Below are 22,678 nucleotides of genomic sequence, written 5' to 3' on the forward strand. Positions count from 1 at the left end.
AACTAAACGGGAATGCCGGGCCGCTGAGACTTTCTGATATTAAGAAGCTCTAAAAATATGATTATAACTTATATGATTATTCTTTTTTTCATTCATTTTTGTTTTCAGTAAACTCAAAATTATTAAGGTGAACAATGTTCTATTGTTTTCAGTGCAAACAAATTATATTTACATTATATTCCAGAGATTCAGGGAGCTCAGCAAAATCAAATTACATATTTTTAAAGAATGCAGCTTTAGAAATGTATTTCTACAGTCAGGGTTTTCAATTAGTTTTAAAGTACGTGTCACTTCTAAGGTAGAAGGGGTACCCATCTCATCGAGACACGTAGCGCGGGAGAGGGGTTTCCCACTGGAAGTTTTTTTAAAAAGGGATTAAAATGGTGCATTCTGCCACATTTTTGCATGGTTTAAGCATGTGCTAGACGAGTAGTGGTCTGTGTAGTGTCTGACAAAGTACTCCATTAGTGCAATGAAGGAGCAACAAGAAAAAAATTGACTGAGCATCAAGGCCCCTGCAGCACAAGACTGAAAATGTGCGTGGAACTGGTGAATGTATCTTTAACTGTGTAACATGGGAAACAGCGTGCTGCAGCTCCCATGCTCGGTGTTAGTGAAGCCCTGAAGCTCTGATCTGAGAGCATGTAACACAGACAACTCTTATGATTACATGTTACTGTTTATTTTTCAGTAAAAACAAGTTTACATTGCATCAAGTTCGTTCTACTATTTACTATATTAAATACACCACAGCAAGCACATTTCAATAGATTTTAGATATTTTCATTAACACAATCTGAGAGCTAAATTTAGTGAATGTGTTTTTTTAATGCAATCAGGTAAACGGCAGTGTATTTCATTTTTAATTACCTAAATGTTGTTTTTTTTTTCTCAGCAGTACACTTCCAAAATAAAGTCCCAATTATTTCTATGTGCTCTGCTTTTACCTTAAAATGGTCAGTCTGAGAAATAAATACAACAGCTGGCCCTGCTTTAGTCCAAAACTCAGCTACATGCTGTTTTTCATTATGGTAACGTCTTCAATTACCATGCCTGCTTCTTTGGCTGAAGAGATATTATCAGCTCATTATTTAACTAGAGAATCTGCTTCGCAATTAAATCATCCTTAAACTCCTGACGGTAAACAATGTAACCAAATCTATTTTACCCGGAATAGTTGTGGCTGCTAAGAAGATGCAGCAGACGAAATACATCTGTTAGTGCTGACTCAAAACTTTATTTAGGCACTCTACGACTTGACTGGCAAAAGATAACGTTGGTTTATTGGAGTTCACAAAGAAAACTTTTTTTTAGCTTGATACGGTAACATTTACACTTGCTTTTTTGTTTATAAATTGAGCTTTTTGCAGTATTACAGCACTTCGTTAAAATTATTTTCATGGCATTTTGTTAATGTCGCGTGTCCAGCACACAAACCTTAAGTGTATTTTTATTTTTGTTTTTCGCTGTTCTTGTTCTAAATTTCTTGAATGCAGCTGTTTATTTTAAGCTACATTTTTACACATGAACAGTACTACTCTCACATGTTTGGTCACAATAGCAACTTGTAAGAAACTATACATGAACTCCCAAAATGACAAGCACTTATAGCAGGGTGTCCAATCCTGGTCCTGGATGACCGGTGTCCCTCCTGGTTTTTGTTCCAACTGTGCCCTAAATTACTTAATTGGACGAATTAAGTGCTTATTAGAGGCTTAATTGGCCCAATTAATTAATTTAGGGTACAGTTAGAACAAAAACCAGGAGGACATCGGCCCTCCAGAGATCAGGATTGAACACCCCTGACTTATGGGTACATATTTTATGTAAGGAATGCGCTTTTTTTGTTGCATGTATTATACTGTAACGATATCGGTTCCCGCAGGCGGGGTTTCTCACAGGCGGAGGCGGGATGTGAACACTTCACCTCTGGGCTGTAAGTGCGGCTGCTCAGTAGCCAATACACAGGCGGTGCTCATTGCAACCCTCATTATCATGATTGCAGCTCATTATTCATGCATGTTCAGTAATTTGCATTGCTCTTAAGCTTACATAGGCCACAGTGCAAAATAACTGCCTGGCCGCTAGGCAATTTGGATTTTGCAGCCGCAATTGCTTGCACTACACCTATCTTTACATCAGCCCCTAAATGTCACTTACCCTAAGATTCCATTTGAATTATGATGCCAGATAATAAAACAAATGACATTAAATAATTGCATTCAGATATGATGGTTCTGTTGGAATACTTAGTAAGCATGGTAAATACCTGTATTGATCACAGCTGCATGGTATTTCTTTTTTTTAGAGTCTCTTAAGAGTTCTTCCTTAGTTGGGATCTGGCAAGGGATTTTTTTTTTTATCCTGGATCCCTTGTGCTTGGACTTTATATCCAGTAAAAATACATTTTTGTAGTTCGTAGACTACATTTGTTAAGAAAGTGAATCTCCTCAATCATGCACCAAATTTGTATTTAAAGCCCTATAGGTGGCACTGCAGGCTAATTCACCAGCATTCAAGGGCGTTCAAGTCAATAAAGAGGTTAGGAAAGTCATGTACCTCCCGTTTCTTGAGCACAATATTCACAACCACCAACATAGTGCAGAAAAGAAAAGTTTGTCTTGAAGCAGAATGAATACCGTTTGGTGCCACTGTTGTTGAACACTAGACAATGAATCTCAGGTGTGACAATACCATAGACTTAATTACAGTCGCCTCTTAATTTTCATACTGTCCAACACAATATACCCAGCATCCAAAATAACTGGTTATATAAAATAAATGTGTTGCCACTTGTTTGCAGAGTTTGTGTAACTGACTGTCTACTGTATATACAGTTATACTGCCTAATAAATGACAATAAAAAACAGCGTTTCTCATTTTTACCTTGTTCACCTTTCCTTTGCTCCCTTAGTCTTGTGCTTGAATTTACTGTGTACATATTTCAGAGAGAAAAAAAAAAAAAAACATTATAATGATACAGAAACAAAACTTTATTGAGATGATTTGAGAACTGAGGAACACATACCGGACTAATGAACACAAATAAACAGAAATACAGAAAACCCCTGTAATAATAAGAATATATAAAAATACATGTGCAAAAGTGGGAAACTGGACAGAAGAAAAACAACAGAAACATTTATCAAGAGGCATGACGTTTCCAATATAATGAATAAAACGAATAGTTCCTAAAGTTTGGATACACAGCCGATGTATTATATTTAATTATAAAGGTATTTTTTTTTACCATCCTCAGATCCTCCATATATCTAAAAAACATATACATAACTGCTTATATCACTTTTTGAACCCGTTTACACCATTATCATGCAATACACAGGGAAACAGTTTAACCAGATCTATTTTACCTTGTTGCATATAAAACATAGCAGCTGGTTATTACATGTAGTCCAAACAGTATTTAGCCAGGTAGCTGTTGTGTAGTTTGTAATATTTGTATTAAAAAGACAAAGAGTTGAAGTAATAGATATGCAGTTCGGTTTGCCATGCATGTCTAGAGCACATTCTACAGCTGAACTAGTGCAGCGCATTAGCTGATGGTTGGCATTTGGGACAGGAATATACAACAGCTGGCCATCTAGTAAAATATGGGCGGGAATAACGATGCATTTAATTTTTTTTATCTGGGTTATTTTAGCTTACATGACTAGAGGACACTCATGGGAGGGTTGGGATTGATGCTTGTGATACTGTGTGACGCTGATCAAGGGTGCGGAATATTAAGGGAAGACAGAGTTTTAGGGAGTGTGGGCTGCTGAGAACCGAACTGTACAGTGAAAACAATATTTATGGGCTTCTCTCTCCAGGCTTTCCCACTATGTCATAAACTCTTAAATTGATCTACAAGTTATTATTATTATTATTATTATTATTATTATTATTATTATTATTATTATTATTATTATTATTATTATTATTATCGTTTATTAACCAGTTGCCTGGTTTCTGTGAACCATGTTAAAGTCTTACAGTATATCCACGTGACTCATATACTAGGTGCAGGGATTCAAAGTTCTAAAGGCTGCTGGGAGATGGAGTTCTTGGGCAGAAGCAATCACTGTGTATCTGATCTGTCACATGATTACCTGAAACAAGGACTAGGTCTTACAAAGACACTTTTACAATGAAGTTTGGCTGTTTTTTAACCCCAAGATATGACAAACACAGAGAACAGCACTACATTACAAGGGATGTTCAATAATTCATTTATTAACTCTTAGTCCTTCAAAGGTATTTTAACTGAACTTTTGGTACGTCTTTACAATATGACTAATTCTTAAACATTATGGTTGTTGCTATCCCAGGCTGTTTCTATGATGCTAAAGAAAAAAATAACGTTTTCCTTAAAGAGCTGTAATCTCCGCATTTCGTTATGTATGGTTAACATACGTCCCTCAATAATTATTGCAAAAGAACATACTGTATTCATAATAAGCAAAAAATAAAAAGCTTTAATTAAAAGTCTCTTCATACAGTGCAATGTTTGCTCATTGGTCCTTTGAACACTTCATTAAAAGTAATAGTAAAAACATACAATAACTACCTCTTAGAAATCACAAATGAGACATTTGTTAGTTTAACTAAAATATATATATATATATTAACTTTGTAAAATTATATATATATATATATATATATATATATATATATATATATATATATATATATATATTCTTTTTCATTAACTTGGACTAACTTCAGCATGCCCTAAAACATTTCATACTATATTAATAAGCAAGTACAATGTTCAACTGTCTAACACATTTTATACCACCTTAAGTTATAACCAGCTTTGTTCAATCATGGTATTAAAAAGGAAAAGCATTTAAAAAAAATAAAAAATAAACCTGGAACATAATGCATATGAGTTTAGCATATCTACAGGATTTACCATTTTGATTTACATGTATGTGCAAAAAGGTTGTTTTATTTCATATACTATATTAAAATGCTAATAATAATTGAACACAGAGTACGGTATAAGGAAGACTAAGTAACGGGCCTTATTCACAACACTTTAAACATGCTTTTCCAAATACTTTTTTTTTAATTCATAAAATAGTTTGATAGTCAAGTAATTGTTCTAGGCAGTTGTTGTTATACTGTAGAAGCCAACATCAGTCTGAAACAGTTTAATGAATATTAAAGCATATTTTATTGATTAAAAAAAGCATTTGTGAATCAGGCCCGTATATAGGTATGGAGAAAGAAATGGCTTTTTAATGTACTGTTAGATTAGTTAACTGTTTAATCTTTTTGAAGCCTTTTTTTTTCAATGTGTGTGACTGGGATGAATGTGAAGCATACATCAGTTTTATTGGTCTGACCTAACATTATATAAGGTATTAATCTGCTTTAGCAGCAATGCAACTACTTCTGGAATGACTGAGGAAAAGAAAACTCCACATTTGTACATGCAATAACATCACTCCAATTACAAAAAATGGAAAAAAAAAACCTTTTTATAAAGCATCTTAATCAAAATTCGATTAAATATATATAACTATCGTTTCAATATGAACTTCTTATTTTTTTAACAATATTTTTTTTTACAAAATAAAATTAGAAAATGGGCAGCCTTCACAACAGAAAAGAAAGATTAGAAATGGCAGTAATCAGTTGAAGGAATATATATTTATATATTGGCTGGGCTAAATAGATCCTAGTAGCTGTTTTGCAGTTTGTTTTGGAGTTTAGTTTCCTAGCTCGACACAAGACAACACAGTCCAAAGAATCGCCTTTTCCTCCTTCTTACCAGGGGGTATGGAGTCAGGTTCAGGAGGCTACTGTCATCTGCAAAAGATAAAAGCAAAAGCTCTTTAAGATGAAAGCATTTTATCATGATGAATTCCCATTCCTATGAGGGCTCCAGGTCCAGGATTAGTTGCAATATATGCTGAATGCCTGTGTTGGGGGCCAGGGAGCAGTCCAGTCTCCTTGCAGGTGCCCAGGTTCGATTGAGGTGAATTGTGAGGTGCTTTTATGATATCGACTGCTGTCTTTCAGGATTAAAAGACTGCCAAACTAATTTTTCTTTTGGGCTAAATTAGATTTGAATCCAGACCTGAAAGTCTCCTGCAATACCGACAGTGCAACCCATGCCCCCCCGCCAGGTCTTAATTAATGCTGTTTAAAATTATGATCTATATTTACTACAAATATAATATAAATGCCTCTGAACACCAGCATTTGCTAATTAGAATTGCTGCTTAAAATAAAAATAAAAAATGACTTGTTGAATAGGCAAATTTAATTTCTGTTGGCAGCCTTACCACAAGGGTCAAGCTTATTAAAAGAAGAAGCAGCCTACTCCCTGAGCCTCTATCGCAGTGCTATACATTATACAGCACAATGCTATGGTGTACGTGCTATCCTCCTCTCACCCGCTCTGGAGAACACAGACCCTCCTAACAATGTAAAAAGATGTAATTTGCTGGCTCACCAAACATACCAGCTGTGCTTTCCAGCCTAAAACAAAGGGGATGTGACGCGCTACAATACATTATGTTAAAAAAAGCAATCATACTATTAGTCTGTCCTTTGAAAATAACAGATTTTGATCAAAGCACGCCCAGGTAACAATTGTAACTGTTAAAGCTAAGGAGGCTCTACTCTGCATGGGGTAACCCTGTCCCTCCTGTCAGGCAGTCCATGCTGGGGATACTGAAGTATTGTTTTTAAGATTTAGCATCTCCTGGATCGTTCATGTACTGTGATGATCAGATACCAGTAGGTGACCGGTAGTCCCAAAGGCTCCTTGACAGGAATCAAGGTTTAGACCTACAGCTACAGCCAAACGTTTTGCATCACCTATAATTTTAGGATTGAGACATAAGTAAAAAAACATAATTTAGATATTTTATTTAACATCATGTAATTAAAGAAACTACAAAATGATATTGCAAAAGTCTACTAGATCTTTACATTTTTGTCAGTTTTTTGTTAAGTGTATGGATAACTACAAAGCGGTATGTAATTCAATATGTTAACGTAACATTATTCAGCAGCTTTCATTTGATTTTATTAAGCAAAATTAATTCATTGTATAGGGTTATGCAAAACTTTTGGCCATAGCTGTACATGCTCAAAGGTATATGCATTACATACTAGGCACTGCATACCAATCAGAATAAACTGCCTTGTTCCAATACTGATTCCTTCATTCAACTAAACGTTTATTAGGTTAAAGCAGATCTAGAGTTTGTTCTGTCTTGTGCTTGGTTCAGTAATTGAACAAGCATACCTGTAAATCAAATTCATTTTTAGACCAAAAAGGGTACGTACCTTGATTTTTTAATGGCAAAGGCATAGTCTCCCTGAGTTTACTTAGAAGGTTTTTCATTTCCCGCATGTCTCTGTAAAGATACAGATCAAATCCATAATATGAAATTTAAAAAAAAAGAAAATGAACTGCAAATAAACCAAAAACAAAACAAAACACAAAAAATACAGAGAAAGGATATTGACACAAACAATACATACTTTAGTTGCCTTGTGGTGAAAAGAGAGCTGTTGTTATTTGTATTGCTTGGTTTACCTAATTATCATGAACATGTTTGTCACAGGTTGGCCCAATAATGCAATTACAATGTATGGGTGAATTAGGGACACAACGTTCAATCCGGTGGGTCACCAGAGAAAGCCTGTCCATTTCTCTTTGGCATACTTGCATCAGCCAAGCATTTCTCATACCTGGGAAAGCGAGAAACCGTAGGTACACTGCTGCAACCAGAACAGCGTTTTAATCATTTTAGTATCATTATTCTGCCTGGAGCCTTTTGATCAGATATTTGCTGTTACAGGATGTATCTCACTTACTATATACTGGTACCTGCAATATCATAACAGAGTTAGCAAAGCCTGTTCAGTTAATCAAAATGGCAGTGTAATCTGGAAATCATTAAATATATCATTATTTAAATAAATCATTAAATATATATATATATATATATATATATATATATATATATATATATATATATATATATATTAATGATTTAAACGTCAGATGTATTTAGATCCAAAACAAATAGTGATCTAAACAGAAACCTTAGCGAATCATAAAGAGCACAGATTACTGCAAAATGAATATAAGAATGATATAAATTATGTTGGTACCTCTTTAACTAACCATCAGTTCCATCTTCAATTTAACAAACAGCATCTACTATATAAACCAATTCATTTTTATTCAAATCACATCTCTTTTTGTAAAAATACACATAATTACAAATGTGAGTGATAATGTTGTTTAAATATTTAGTAAAGTTTGCTTACTTAATTTGCTTCATAAAATGTTACATAACATTTTAAATCATCTGTTACTTACACTGTAGGGTAAATCGCTTAAAAAATAAAAATAAAAAAAATTCCCAATGTACAAATATGAAGCAAAAATATTCGAATCTGGTGTCATTTTACTATCCTGTGGACACCACAGTTCTTTTCATAAACATTGGCATTTCATTTTGCTTTGTTTTCTGTATCTGTCGCTAACAAAAAAAAAAAAAAAAATCCCACAAATTGTGCACTTCCATTCACTCTATAGGTTTGAAATATGCAGGCAGGCTTGCACTTCCGTGGTCATTCCACCAGGAGGGTAAAATTGGCCCCTTTCTTTTCTTGTAAATAACCAACCATCTGCTTCCCCTACTGATCGACATGCATTGATGCTGAAGACACTGCTTAGGTGAAATGATCAAGGCAGTTAAACAGTTACAGATTACAGTACCTGAAATCAAGGCAATCTGACAACGTTCATTAATATTGAGTATCACCAGTTATCATGTTTTAAAATTAAAATACATGTGTCACTTTCACAACTACCCAGACATACGCGACCTTAGTGGGAGTGCACAACAGATAAGCTTTATAGAATCATTTATTTGATCTTTAGCCACTTTAATCTTTGTCTTTCTTGGACTGCTTGGCCTTATGCCAATAGCAATCTTTTTACTGAATTCTACGTGCTGCTTATTGATCAACAGCATATTTTTTTCTTCTAACATAATCTAGCCTGAATATCACTAATTCAGAAAAAGTTCACACTTCAAGTAATATGTATTCATTGATCAAGCACTACCGAACACCCTTTTGGCATAAAAATGGCTTATTAATAAATTAATAAATATATATTTATATGTATATATACCTTTCTGTGTTTTCAATATCAGTGGAAACCTGCCAGGAATACTGATGGAAATCTACAGGTGAGGATGAAGTGTCTTCTAATATTGGGATCTCAGAGCTCTCCTCCACTTTACAGTCTAAAAGCTTGGGAACTGTACAAGATTCCTTTTCTGTAAAACAGAGAGAAGTTTTAAGACAGCCTGCATATGAATACCGGTATACCATGACACATAAAGGGAACAATATCGTCACAAAATCAGTATAGTTGACATGCCCTTACAGAAAGCTTGAGAAATGCAATTGGGATAGCATTAGATTATCACCACAAGGAAACCCGAGCAGAACTATTAGCACACCGCAACAGTAGAACTTACAACAAAACTCAAGGGAACATTAAGTTTTCTCTGTGATTATTTTAACACTTGTCAACATTATATCATTGTTCAGGACCAGTTCTTGTGTTCCAGATCTTCTACCCTTGCGTACCTTTACTTCTTAATAAAGAAATAATCAATTCTCAGTGTTTTCCAGTACGCATCGAACCTTGACAGTGCTTAGAAGTCTTTCGGAGTATTTGCTGCTTTTGTGTTGGGATATTCAACACATTTGGTTATATCAAAGTGCAATGCACTGTTTGTAGTGCTGCAAGACTTTCAATTACTTTTCCAACTATAATAACAACAAGTCCATGACGCAGAGGTAGGAACTTGAGATGTTCTTCCCCGGTTAGGTCAGGGCACATTGTTGGGCCAGAAGCTGACTCTGACAAGCAGAGGCAATGATTGATCTCCAGGCCTGCATTGTCCTGACAGGTGTCATTACTAGGCAGAGAGGTTTTAGAAATTCAGTGATCAGGGGATGAAATGTAGAAACAAATGACAAAATAATTCCTAAATTCTGTGATATAATATGGAGGGTCTCAGCAATGCCCACTTTTTGTGTCTTGTGTATGCAATGTACAGCTAAATTGATGTCAACATTATAGTCTGCAAGTCTTGGCAATTTAATTTGTTGTAAGTTTGTATCTGACAGTACAGTTGGAGAGGCCAGACCAAGAGAAGACAGAAGAGGAAAACATGAGTGTAAAATAGTGTGACGTTACCTTTTCGATGAAGTTGAAGAGATCCTAAAAGACATGCAGATTTCAGCATTTCTGTTATGTACATTTCTAGACAGCACTGTAACTGTATGTAAAGTCTGCAGATTTCAGGGTGGATTTCGTCATCTTCTGGGCTGAAAAGCACAATAAAATACAAAGCAATATTTCACTGTAAATCTTGGACAGCCTCAACAGTTAATTCTATAAATAGTACTGGGTCCCATCCCACTCATTGAAACCTCTTCTCTTTAAAAAAAAAAACCGGTAACAGTTCCATATTCAGGAAACACACAACTAAAACCTTTTATGCCTAACATAACAGCAGCTTGGTAACAGGAATGTGAGAGGCTGCTACCTAGCAACATCAAAGGCAGTCTATTAAGAGGGAAGGTTAAACCATACAGGCATTTGCAGTATGATGAGAAAACATGCTCTGATTAAAAAAAAAAAATGACCTCCTCCACACACACACACAAACCACAATGTCTCCTTGATTTTTATGTAATTAAACTTTAAAAATGTACAGAAAGATAAAGAGGTGATGGAATGTTGTAACAGTGGTATACTGTATTTTGCGAATGGTCTATGGATTATTGTGTTTAGAGAAAAAAAAAAACTTTTTTATGAGATTGTTTCAACACGGTATATTTGTTTACAATGCGGACAACTGGTAACTTGAACTGAAGATGTTACTTGTGTGCTCAAAACAAATAAATAATCCTGAAAGGTAAGTCATTCATTATGATAGTCTGTGTGCTCCTTAGAAACAAAAACAAGCTTTCAATATTCAAACATATCATTAAATGTTAATGGGGTAACATCTCCTCTCAAAAAAGGTTTGTGCTGCAATAAAGCAGGCTTATTTTGATGCTATGTTTTTGTTTCTTAAAACTCTGACATTTTAATGCCACAAACATTACTCAAACATTTGATCATACTTTCTCCATGGTTATACTATGCATTTACTATAGTTTCCAACGTTTTGCCATTTTTATTAATAAGTGTTACCATACTGCTCTGGGCTTTACGATGCTTACCCATGCTTTAGCATGCTTTCATATTGCTGTGTTTTTAATATACTACACTTTTGTAAGGGACCCCCCTGATCCCACCCGCACCTAAAAGGGTTGTGCTTTAAAGAGGTTTTCTGGCTCACTACATATAAAGTCGAACTACTGTATGCGCTGATAGAGCTCATGTTTTATAATGGACTAAATTAATGTTACATTTCATGACAATGAAAAAAAAAAAAGCAATACAGCCGTTTGGAACACTGTGTGCTTCAGAAAGTACATTTGTGGCATTACATTAATGACATTCCAAGGAAACCTTCTGGTTTTAACTGAGGGCAGACTATCATCAGATAGGATTTCCTAAAAGGCTTCTTCTTCACATCTGCACAGATGGATCCCTCTATCCCTATCATCAAAGTGTTAGTAAAGGCACTCTTTGAACTGATATGTTCACACATCTTCAAAGATGCTAAAGCACTGGCGCAGCTGTTTTTCTCTTGGTTTTATAATAAAAACTACACTTGGTTAATAAGCACAGATGATATTGTTGGACCATTATATATTATTGAATCAAAGAAATCACAAAGGGAAATTTATTTAATTAAGTAAATATTAGCTTCATTTTTTTTTTTACACAGCAAGGTCTCTGCTCTGCTTGCTCACTGTGCAGTGGGAATGCTGTCTAAACAATTACTTCAGTTACAACCAGTGCTTTCCATGCAGGTGCTCCAAGACCTGGGGCTCATACTGACTGAGCTGCAATAATTCTGTTTTCTTTTCCCCTTATATGTTCAAAGAATGCGTTCAATTTTCTCATTTAACTTCCATCTGGTTAAGTCTTCTGCAGTCTGTTCCAGTTAATAGTTCCCATAGCACGGCTTGAGAGCGTTATGCTATGAGAAATGAGAAGATTCCCAGAGTGATCTGTGGAAAAGAGTGAAGCACTAAGTGGAACTTCTTTTCTGATCGTATCATAGGCTTGATCAGCCAAAGGGTCTTTGTGTTAGTAAGTGCCATCGCCATCTAGTGATCACCCATCTGCTCTGTACTGCCAGCAGTACAAAAGAAAACACATTTGGAGATCGCAAGATGGTGCACACACTTACTAACATAAAAACACTCTCTGATTTATCTGTAATATATGCCAATGGCTTGCAAGTAGAACTGAACAACTGCTTTTGTATTCAGACCAAAGCATATTGAACACAGACTTATCAAAAAATACCACTTAGAAAATACCACCTAGAAATATTATCTGCTGTATTTTTTGGGAATCTTTGATATCATATTACCGCTTCTCATGTTTTTCCACTTCCACACACAGAAATTGTATCACTGTTTTATACTGTACATCCAAACAATATTGAATTACCTGGCATGGCAATTACTATACATTATATATTTTTTCACTGTTATACACCAAAGCAGTAGCTCTTGGTTCTTATACTGCAATACTATAAATGCTATAGCACTTTCATGAGCTTTCAAGCATCCCAAGGCATTTTACATATAAAACCTAAACTACTGCAGGAACAGGCCCTGTCAAACAAGTAAGAGCTTGCATAAAAAATATGAATTACTGATAATAAAACAAATATGAATTACAGATAACATTTAAATGTAATCTGTACCCATGCTCTGGAAAGGTTGCCATGTTTATGGTAATCTTTTTTTCTTTCTTTTATTCTATATGGGTGCTCAGTGAGAACACAGTGTATGAACGATGGTGCTTGTAGGAACTGGTGGCTTGTACAAATTGTTAGACTTTTGTACAAACTTTTTAAGGTAGACTGTATCACGTGAACATATATTGAGAGAGTGTTTGGATTCTGAAGTTAAACGATGGGTTTTTTTATGAGAGAAAGAAGTGTTGTATGCAATAATAATAATAATAATAATAATAATAATAATAATAATAATAATAATAATAATAATAATAATAATGACACAGAACAGAGTTTTATTTACTGTCAAAACCTCTCATTTCAGCTGTTTCAGTGTCAAAAGTCTGAGTTATTGTCACTATAAAGGTCCTTGCAGGAGGACTAATGCAGAAAATATTCAATCTTCTACAAGCTATTTTAGAAATATAAAACTATTTTGTTAATGTGTCTTCTTATCGTTTTGCTCATATCTATGTATTTTCATCTGCTTTTCAATAGTTTCCTGCAATTTAAGCGCTGTACAGTTTATTAGATGTATTTATCATGGCAGTGTGACAAACAGCCTACAAAGGGGTTGAATGGAATATTTTAATCATAGCAAATATCATCTGGAGGCTTAGCTTGTGTTTTCAAAGCATTTCCATCACATTAGGAATCTCAGGCTTCTCCCTCTTTTCATTGTATTCCAGTAAGTTTCTGAACCATCCGCTTTTTAATCAAAATCAAGAGCCCGTGTTTAATTAATACCGGTATATAATTGTTCAAAAGAGACTTGCAGTAGGGTTTCTTGTGCTACAGCAACATATTAAAACGTCATTAGTGCTGAATCTAGCAGCAATTCCATATGAAACATACCTTTTATTCATTAGATATATGTCAGTATGGTATTAATAATGGCTTGTGGAGTAGTCAAGTCAAGTTAATTTTGTGGAAAGATATTTGTGCGTGGTAATTCCTATCAGACATTAAACATTACCTTATCAGGTGTCGGATATTGTAGACCAATCCAACATTTCCCCTACCAAACTGCCTATAAATTAATATTTCAAGATCTGTATTGAAACAAGAAATTCTTCAGAAATTATTACACTGCTAAAATAATCATGTATGTCTGGTAAGATGGTAACATTAGAATGCCTTGTTGGATAAGTGTTATTCGAGATAAATGTAAAAGTATTTTGCCAGAATGATATCTTTCACAGATCATGGAGCTCATGCACGAGGGGATGAAACCCAGTTGTAACTAATAAAATAAAAAGACAATCTAGGGCATTTTGAAATTGGTACATTTTGCCCAAGAACCAATACACCAAACTCTGCATTCAAATGTAGCTCTTATTAATAAGGGTGCTTTCAGAATATGCCATTAATTAAGATATAAACACAATAGTGTTTTTCTAGCATTAGTCCTTTTAGAGTTTTCAGTGTGTAATGACTCAGTCAGGAAGAGTCTAAACAGATACACTACAAAGAATCTTACAGCTTACGGGAGACACACTGAATACAATCTTTAGTAGAAGAAATGTGCATTCTAAATCATTTAAAAAAAGATTAAATACAGCTGTGTAAGGGGTGTGAATGATTCACTTGATAGCTAGCAGACGGACAGAGAGGTTGATGTTGTCAATGCCTCGCAGGTGCACGGATTTATTTCATAACAATTATTGCAGTTGGTGTTGTTGTAGTTGCACATGGCTGCCGCTAGGGCACCAGCAATGGTAAAGCCCAGCGTACGGTAATACACACAGGTGTAAAATAAGGCACAAGTTGTCCCCACAAAACAGTCACAGAAGTGCCCCAAAGAAAAATACTAAAAAACTCTACAAAAAACAAAAGGTAAGCATGGGTCTGGTACTCTCTCTCTAAACAGAGGTCCCCCGCACTCGAGCAACACTATCCTACACACACAGCCTATACTGTTATGGGATTGTGCAGTGATGTCCTAAACTAATCCACAGGGTAAAAATAAAGGCTTACTTTTATTTTCGTGGTCGGCTCTGCACACGCCCAGAGGTTTTGGTTCCAGTCTTGGCCGTCTGTTTTCTTCATCTCTTGTTTTTTTGTTTTGCTTCACTGCAGCAAAGCCGGCAGATTGCGGAAGAGATCTGTGTGTGTGTAGTATTGTGCCCTTTTATGGTCAGGCGTTCCCCGGACACGCCCCTCCTAGTCAACAAGGGGCTCACGATCATTCTGAACCCGGGCAACCTTCCCGGTCAATCCGTTACCTGGTAATGCTTCTCCTGTAGAGCGTCTGAGCAAATCCTGCAATGGTATGCACGCTCTCTGAAGTCAATGACAGGTCTCCCCTGTCACATACCCCCCCCCCCCCCCCCCCATCAGAATGGCACCAGCAGTCCATTTGAAAATCTACATCCCCACTCCTTCCCAAGAGACGAAGTCTGCATTTTGGTGCATTTTCCCTGCTCGGTGGATTACCCTGAAGGCGATTGGCTGCAGTGGACTGTGTACCACAAGGCACTCCTTCTCAGTGGTACTGTAGTTTTTCTCACGATGAAGGAGCTTCCTGTTCATATACAGGATCGGGTGTTCCTTTCCCGCTCCCTCCGGGGACACCCAGACCTGTCTCAGATGCCTCCGTCTGCAGAATAACCCCCCTCCTGAAAACTGGACTGCACAGCACTGGCTTGCCACACAGTTTTCCTCTGACACGGCTCCGTCCACTAGGCTGTATGAAATACATTTACGATAGTAGCCTGCCAGTCCCAGGACAGAGTACACCTGGGTTTTTGTCTTGGGAGTCGGACAGTCAGCCAAGGCTTGCACCTTTGTAATAAGTAGTATGATCTGTCCGCCCCCCAATCGATACCCCAAATACTCTGACTCACTCTTTCCAATTGCACACTTCTTTATGTTAGCAGTAAGCCCAGCCTCCCGCAAGGATTGCAATATCGCCACTACTCTACGCAGATGACTCTGCCACTCCATGCTGTGGATGACCACGTTATCTATGTAGGCAGCAGTGTACTGCAGATGGGGCTGCAAGACGCGGTCTATCGTCTGCTGGAAAGTGGCCGGGGCTCCATGCAATCCAAATGGCAGTGTGGTGAACTGGTACAAACCGAAAGGAGTTGAAAACACAGTCTTCTCTCGAGACCCTTTAATCAGGTGCATCTGCCAGTAACCCTTTGTTAGGTACGGTGTCGTCATAAAATGAGACATGCCTGGACGCTCCAGCAATTTATCTACCTGGGGCATCGGATATGAATCAAATTTAAAAAATGTAATTAACCTTTCTAAAGTCAATGCAAAATCGAGTTTTGTTGACAAGGACTACTGGACTATTCTAGTCACTCTGGGACTTCTTTTACTCCTCGCTTTAGCATTTCGCCAATTTCTTTTTGCATTACCTTTCTATTGGCTTCAGGAATGCGATAGGGCCTCTGGTGAACATGCACTCCCGGCTCCATTTCTATATGGCGCTGAGCTACTTGAGTGCACCTCGGGATCAGAGAGAACACATCAGGAAAGGCAGCCACCAGATCCTGGGCCTGATGGCTCTGCTCCACTGTCAGATTGGCCCCAATCTGCACAGCCTCTGCTTTCACCGGAACAGAGAGATCAGGTTCCCGATCCATCACACCCTTAGCTGGCAGAATTAACACTGTCTCCCTCTGCCGCCAGGGCTTTAAGAGGTTGTCATGGTAAATATGTGCTTCTCTCCTGTGTCCCGGCTGGTGGATCTTGTAGTCCACCTCCCCAACCTGGCATGTGACCTCAAAGAGCCCTTGCCACTTTGCCAGCTGTTTGCACTGGGAAGGGTTAGGGTTAGGGTTAGGGTAGATAGAAGCACTTTATCTCCTGGCTGGAATGTGTGCAATTGGGCCCCTCGGTTATAAGTGGTCTCCCATATACAGCACAAATGGAGAGAACCCCGTGGAACCCTGGGGTACTTCTCTAATAGTAAAGATAAGAGGGAGATTCACCTTGTCCCAATTACACACGTCACTAGCGATAAACCGACGCAACATGCTCTTAAGGGTCTTATTAAAGTGCTCCACCAAGCCATCAGTCTGGGGGTGATAAACCGAGGTCCTGATGGTCTTAATACCCAAAAGCTTGCATGTCTCTCTTACCAGCCATGACAGATAATTGGTGCCTTGGTCTGTTAACATTTCACAGGGAATACCTACCCGGTTAGTTTTCACCCTTGACAGGATATAACAGAAAAAGTGTGAGAGAAGGATAACTGAATATATTTTTGCTTTAGGTATCATGTAGAAAGAAACAGTACATACTTTGATATTTAGATTGTAGATTGGATTTTATTTATTAACAAATTTGTTCATTAAGTTGAGAAATGTGTTGATTTTATTGCTTAGCTGATTTATGAGAAATGTTTCTGGATTGTTGAAAAAACAAAAGCAATATGGACAACAAGGGATGTACTGTAACCCTTAAGCTTCATTTACTAAAGTCTTTCAAAGATATCCTGTAGAGACTAATAGCGTAAAGCAATAGCCTAAAGTAATGCTGTTTCACTGTAAAGACCTTGAGGTGCTAATCGCCATTGGAAATAATAAACTGTTTCTTTACAGCAGCCAGTATCAAATATTACCTCCCTTAATTTACGTTGTAGGCCCATTTAATTTGATGAAAAGCTTGAACCACTAACTGCTAATCAAGTCACAATAGCATTGTTATACAGAGGGAATTAAGGAAGATGGTTACTGAAAAATAACTTTTGATTATTTAGAATAGGAAGAGTGAAAATCATCAGCATCGGCATAGAATTTGTGATAACTATGACAATGGTGATGTAGGTAGAGCTTACAAAACAAGTAAAACTACACCGAGCCCAATTAAATACTATTAAAAGTGGACTCCTGATGTTTGGGGACAATGGCACTGGCTAGCCATCAGTCACCTCACAGCCTGCAAGTTAACCTCAGTCCTGACCTGAACATTCCTTGATATTCAGTCAAACAGAGTAAAACCCATGACTGCTGAATTGTGGAAAACTGTGGCATATTTTTGTAATGTGGGCTAATGTTCACTGGGGACGTGTCTGAAAATATGAAAGGTATGAGAAACTGATTAATTAACCTTCTGTATCACCCAGCACCCTACACTTTTTTAGTGCAAACCTACGTTTTAATGTCGTAATTCTGTTTACAAAGTAAATAAAACGATAATGTAAACAATTGCTTTAGTGAAGCATTCAGTCAGTCCCAACAACTGTAAAAAAATATTTGTACAGGTAAAATTCTATTGACTGACGCTTTTAAAATTAAAGACATCTATTCTACAGGAGACAAATGTAAAACGCATTGGGCAACCAGTTCTAAAATAATAATAATAATATATTTTATTGCTATATTGGTTGATAGACCTAGCACTTACACTAGGAAAGTTAATTTAATTATTGCATTGATTCATAATTCCCTAACATAGGCTGGGTTTACATGCACGTGAAAATCGACTGTACAGCCATGACTGTGTGACGTTGTCATGCAAATACATCGTGAAACAGCAAAAGAATGTCCTTTGATCAGCGCGACTTTAAGGGCAGGGTCAATCGCTTCCTCACCATAAAATAGTTGTGTGTTAAGAAAAAAAAAAAAAGGCTTTTTATATTATTTCTGAAGCTTGTTCTATATTATCCTGGTGCATTAGAACTGTGGAGCAGGAACCTGCTTCCAACAACACTTACATTTGTTTATGATACATATAACTCTTATGATAAACCTTTATTCAAAAGCTTAAGAAATGCCTACATGCATATTCATCATAAGAGGTATCATTCCGGGTATCATTGAAACATAAAGCAGAGGAGACCTGTACTTTAGTAAGTCATTATCATCTTATTAGTGTACCTACACTTCAATACACAAGTACAGCAATGTACTAAGAACAGCTGTCTTAACAGGGGCCATGATGGACTGCCAGGATGGAAGTGATTTGAAGAGACTGGTTAAATTGTTCAGGTGATCATTACCCACTCCTAATTCCTTCAGGGAAGCTGGAGGTTGGAAGTATTTTCTCCAAGTGCCTAATAAATATTACAGATTAGTATTTTAGGGATTCCATAAAATAACTCCTAGAACTAGCAGAAAAACTACAGGAAGGGATACGCCTGCCAATATTCTGTGAGGAAAAAACAATATACAGTTAAAAAAAAGAAAAGAATTATGAGTGCATGCAGGTCAGGGACAACCCATCCAGGTGTATAGTCCCAACAGTCCTTTTCTCTGTCCTAACAAAGCAGTCAAACAACTCCATCTGCACAGGTTGCCCTCAAGACATCTTTAGTTTTAAACTTGATGTTTAAATGTAAATCATTAATACATGCTGTGGGTGTTATGTATGTCACTCTCAGTAACATGTGCTAAAGCCTTAGACGCTTTGAATAAGTGGTTCTCTATATGTAACGTAAAACTGTAATGTGTGATGTCTACAGATGTATAATATACATCTCCTGCAGGGGATTTGTTTGTGAGAGTTCCATATTCTGAAGGTGAATAATTATAAATTGATATCTGTTTCACAAATAAAAGTTAAAACAAAACAAAAAAATGTGTTGAGTTTTTTTTTTTGGTTGTTTTGCTACATTAAGTGAAGTTATTTGGTACAGGATCGATTTTGAAAATAAATGAGCTAAAACAATTAGAATTACAAAAGGATGTCTGAATGTCTCTCCCGCTGTGCCCTGATGCAAACCAGTCTCCTGACAAGAGAATAGTGTAATCCAAACCCCCAGAATACACCCGCAGTGTCATTTACTTTACATTTGGATAGTACGATATTTCAGGACAAGCATGTCATTATACCAACTGAAACAAAAGTTTCTAGGTCAAAACTGCACAGAAGGGAATTGGGACAGACAACAGTATAATTGTTGCTAATCCTTAATCATATAGGATATGACATGACAGATCCACTCCCTCTAAAAACTGTCACAAAAATACAATAGCTTTATTTAGAAAATGACAATAGTATGGCTCTGTAATGCAGTGATGGTGATTCATGCCATACCAAGCAGCAAACGTGGTACCTTATCATTTTCCGTGATTTATAGGTCATGTGACAATAACACATGCCTTCTATTTAACTTAGAATGGATTTTAATGAAACAGGTTTACTAAAACAGCTGATGCCATTTCATGTTATAACTTGAATCATTTTATTAACACCCGTGTCCAGGACATTATCTTGAAATTACCTTGCATTTCAATTGCATTCAATTACATGAACAACATTATTCTGGAGCCAAAAGTTTGCCCTGAACAAACCCTGATAACAGCAAAATGTACAAACATCATAGAAAAATAAAAATCATAAATAATCTGAACACATTATTTCACATTTAATCCAGGTTACTCATAAGTATGTTTATAGTATTTTGTAAATAACACTGTACATATTTTAAAATTTGTTACGTTCAGAATAGAGCTGTTGTTTTGTCTCCAGGGGACCACCTTTCACATTCCCAATAGGGTGTTCTGTGTAGTTGAAATTAAAAGGATTTTTTTTTTCAATAAAATGTTGCTTTCTTTTTTTATTTAATATTATTATCTCAAATGTAATCTATAAACAATTGCAATTAAACACATTTGCAAATTGAGGCGATGTTTTACACGTATCAGCACCATGGACAACAAATCCAGAGCGTTTCAATATCTACCAGGACTGCAGCATTTGCTACTGAATTTAAAATGTGTAGTTGACATCTTCCTTTTATCATTTACACTAACACCCTCAATGACTCTTCCGTATTTTATAGAATCTGGAATCTTACCCCGAAATAACTGATAGATTTTGATGTGCGGTATGGGCCATCTCGCAGCCTCTGGATCGCGTCTTATGCATTTCAGCACGGAGAGATGGACAATCAACCGAGACGTCTCCAATGGAAATGACCAGTTCACGGTACAGGGCCACCAGGGTATTGAACTCTTGGACAAGCTGAAATACACGGTACTTTACTTTGATAAGCCATTTACCCCACACAATCAACGTCGTTCATTTCGTGCAGATTTTATAATCGAATTCAGAAAAAAAGCTGATATTTAAATAATTTAGGCTCCACTGTTATCTTAAAAAATACAGCACAACGTTTTAAAAAAACCCATCAATATTCATCTGAACATGTAAAACTTATATAAGCAGTGTTAATCACTTCATAATTGAACAGTATATTCTAAATCCTTACACATTTTCATAGGGTGAATATAAAAGTGAATGATGTTTCTTAACACACTGAGATATTTTGGGATTGACAGCGACAATATATATGTATATCTCTTTAGAGACAGTAACATCCATATTGTGTAACATATCGTTGAATCATAAAATAACAAGCTGCAACTTGGTGTATCGATTTATTCTGTTTTAATGCTAATCTTTAAATGTCCAATTCATCTTTTGAACCTATATGTGCTAATTTCTATAACATTAACCAGCACACCCTGAGGTGTTGATTCGTTTGTAATGTGTTAAAATAATAATAATAATAATAATAATAATAATAATAATAATAATAATAATAATAATAATAATAATAATAATAATAATAATACAAAAAAAATACTGCTCCAGGAGTTCTAACCATATAATTCAAAAAGCATTTTGGTGCAAATGTGAAAGACAGTGAGAGCTATAGCATGGATACAGCCTTCTGCCAGCAGACCTGTCAGATTAAAAACCGATACCACCAATCAGTCATTTGTTTATTAGGCTACATAAATATCAGTTTGCATACCCCTTTGGATAAATTTACTAATTTATATTTAAATCCGTGCAGTCAAATCAACGTTTCATCCAGCTTTATTACAACGACATCAATATAAATGCACTATGTTTATATGTGTAATGATATTGAGATGACATCTTAACAATTTCAATACTTGACACCATTATTCAGTTCCAAATATTAGACATACAAATATAAGATCAACGGTTTACTGCAGTTTTAAAAATAGTGCAAGTGCACGTGATCTGAATGGAAAAGGTGGGGGAGTGACACCAGAGCGATGGACAAAAATAACGAAAATGGTGTGTGTTGCACCTACCATTCTGCAGTCTTCCAGTGCTCGCTGGTTTTTTGGGGCGCTCTCTGCGCTTCCTCTGCGCTCCGGGTCCCTGTAGGGAGGTTTGCTGATTTGAAAAATGGATCCAGCAGATCTGGGGCGGTTTTTGCGCCCATTCGGTGCAGAACTCATGCATACACATCCACTAATCAAACCTACACAACAGTGATATGAAAAATGTGTATTTTTTTGTTTGCTTTCGTGTTTAAAGCAGCAAGCGAATGGCTCCAAAATCTCTACTGTGGAAATAGCTCTTTTCGGGGGCAACCTTTGACTAGCAGGAGTGCTGGGTGAGCACTTGCGATTCCTTTCTGCATCGCTTCGACAAGTCACCTTCACTTCAGCAGAAGCCTAATTCCAGCTGAAATATCCACACACATTGCCGTTCCTTTCCTTCAACGCTTTCAAGGCTGGTCAGATGTAACCATTTCTTACAGTTACGAGTTTCCATGAAGAACAGGAGGCTAGAAATCTTACCAATTTAAGGACCCTTGGTGCGTTAATTCAATTTCCTTCGACGTAAAATGTGAAGCGCACGGCCAAACATAATACAACTATACTGAATAGTCCCGATCTCGTCTCCAAGGTCTTTTTTTGAGAATATATCTAACCTTGGTGGAAACAGGAGACGCAGGGAATCTGGCAGGCTGACGTGGTTAGCAACACAGCACATTCATAGGACAGGAATACTAATGTGATCCA

At 36.5% G+C, this 22,678-nt stretch overlaps 1 protein-coding gene across 1 annotated transcript; it reads right to left on the reverse strand.

The window, feature by feature from the left end:
• Window positions 1-5,258: 5,258 nt before the first annotated feature.
• LOC117403604 (regulator of G-protein signaling 7-binding protein-like) lies at window positions 5,259-22,678 on the reverse strand. The gene is made up of 6 exons (XM_034904736.2): window positions 21,959-22,678; window positions 20,686-20,852; window positions 10,256-10,386; window positions 9,176-9,323; window positions 7,309-7,379; window positions 5,259-5,817 (listed from the first exon to the last, which is right to left on the reverse strand). The coding sequence occupies exons 1-6, from the start codon at window positions 22,106-22,108 to the stop codon at window positions 5,726-5,728; spliced, it is 759 nt and encodes a 252-aa protein (XP_034760627.1). The 5' UTR covers window positions 22,109-22,678; the 3' UTR covers window positions 5,259-5,725.

This window comes from Acipenser ruthenus, chromosome 2, assembly GCF_902713425.1.
Source record: "Acipenser ruthenus chromosome 2, fAciRut3.2 maternal haplotype, whole genome shotgun sequence".
NCBI lineage: Eukaryota > Metazoa > Chordata > Actinopteri > Acipenseriformes > Acipenseridae > Acipenser > Acipenser ruthenus.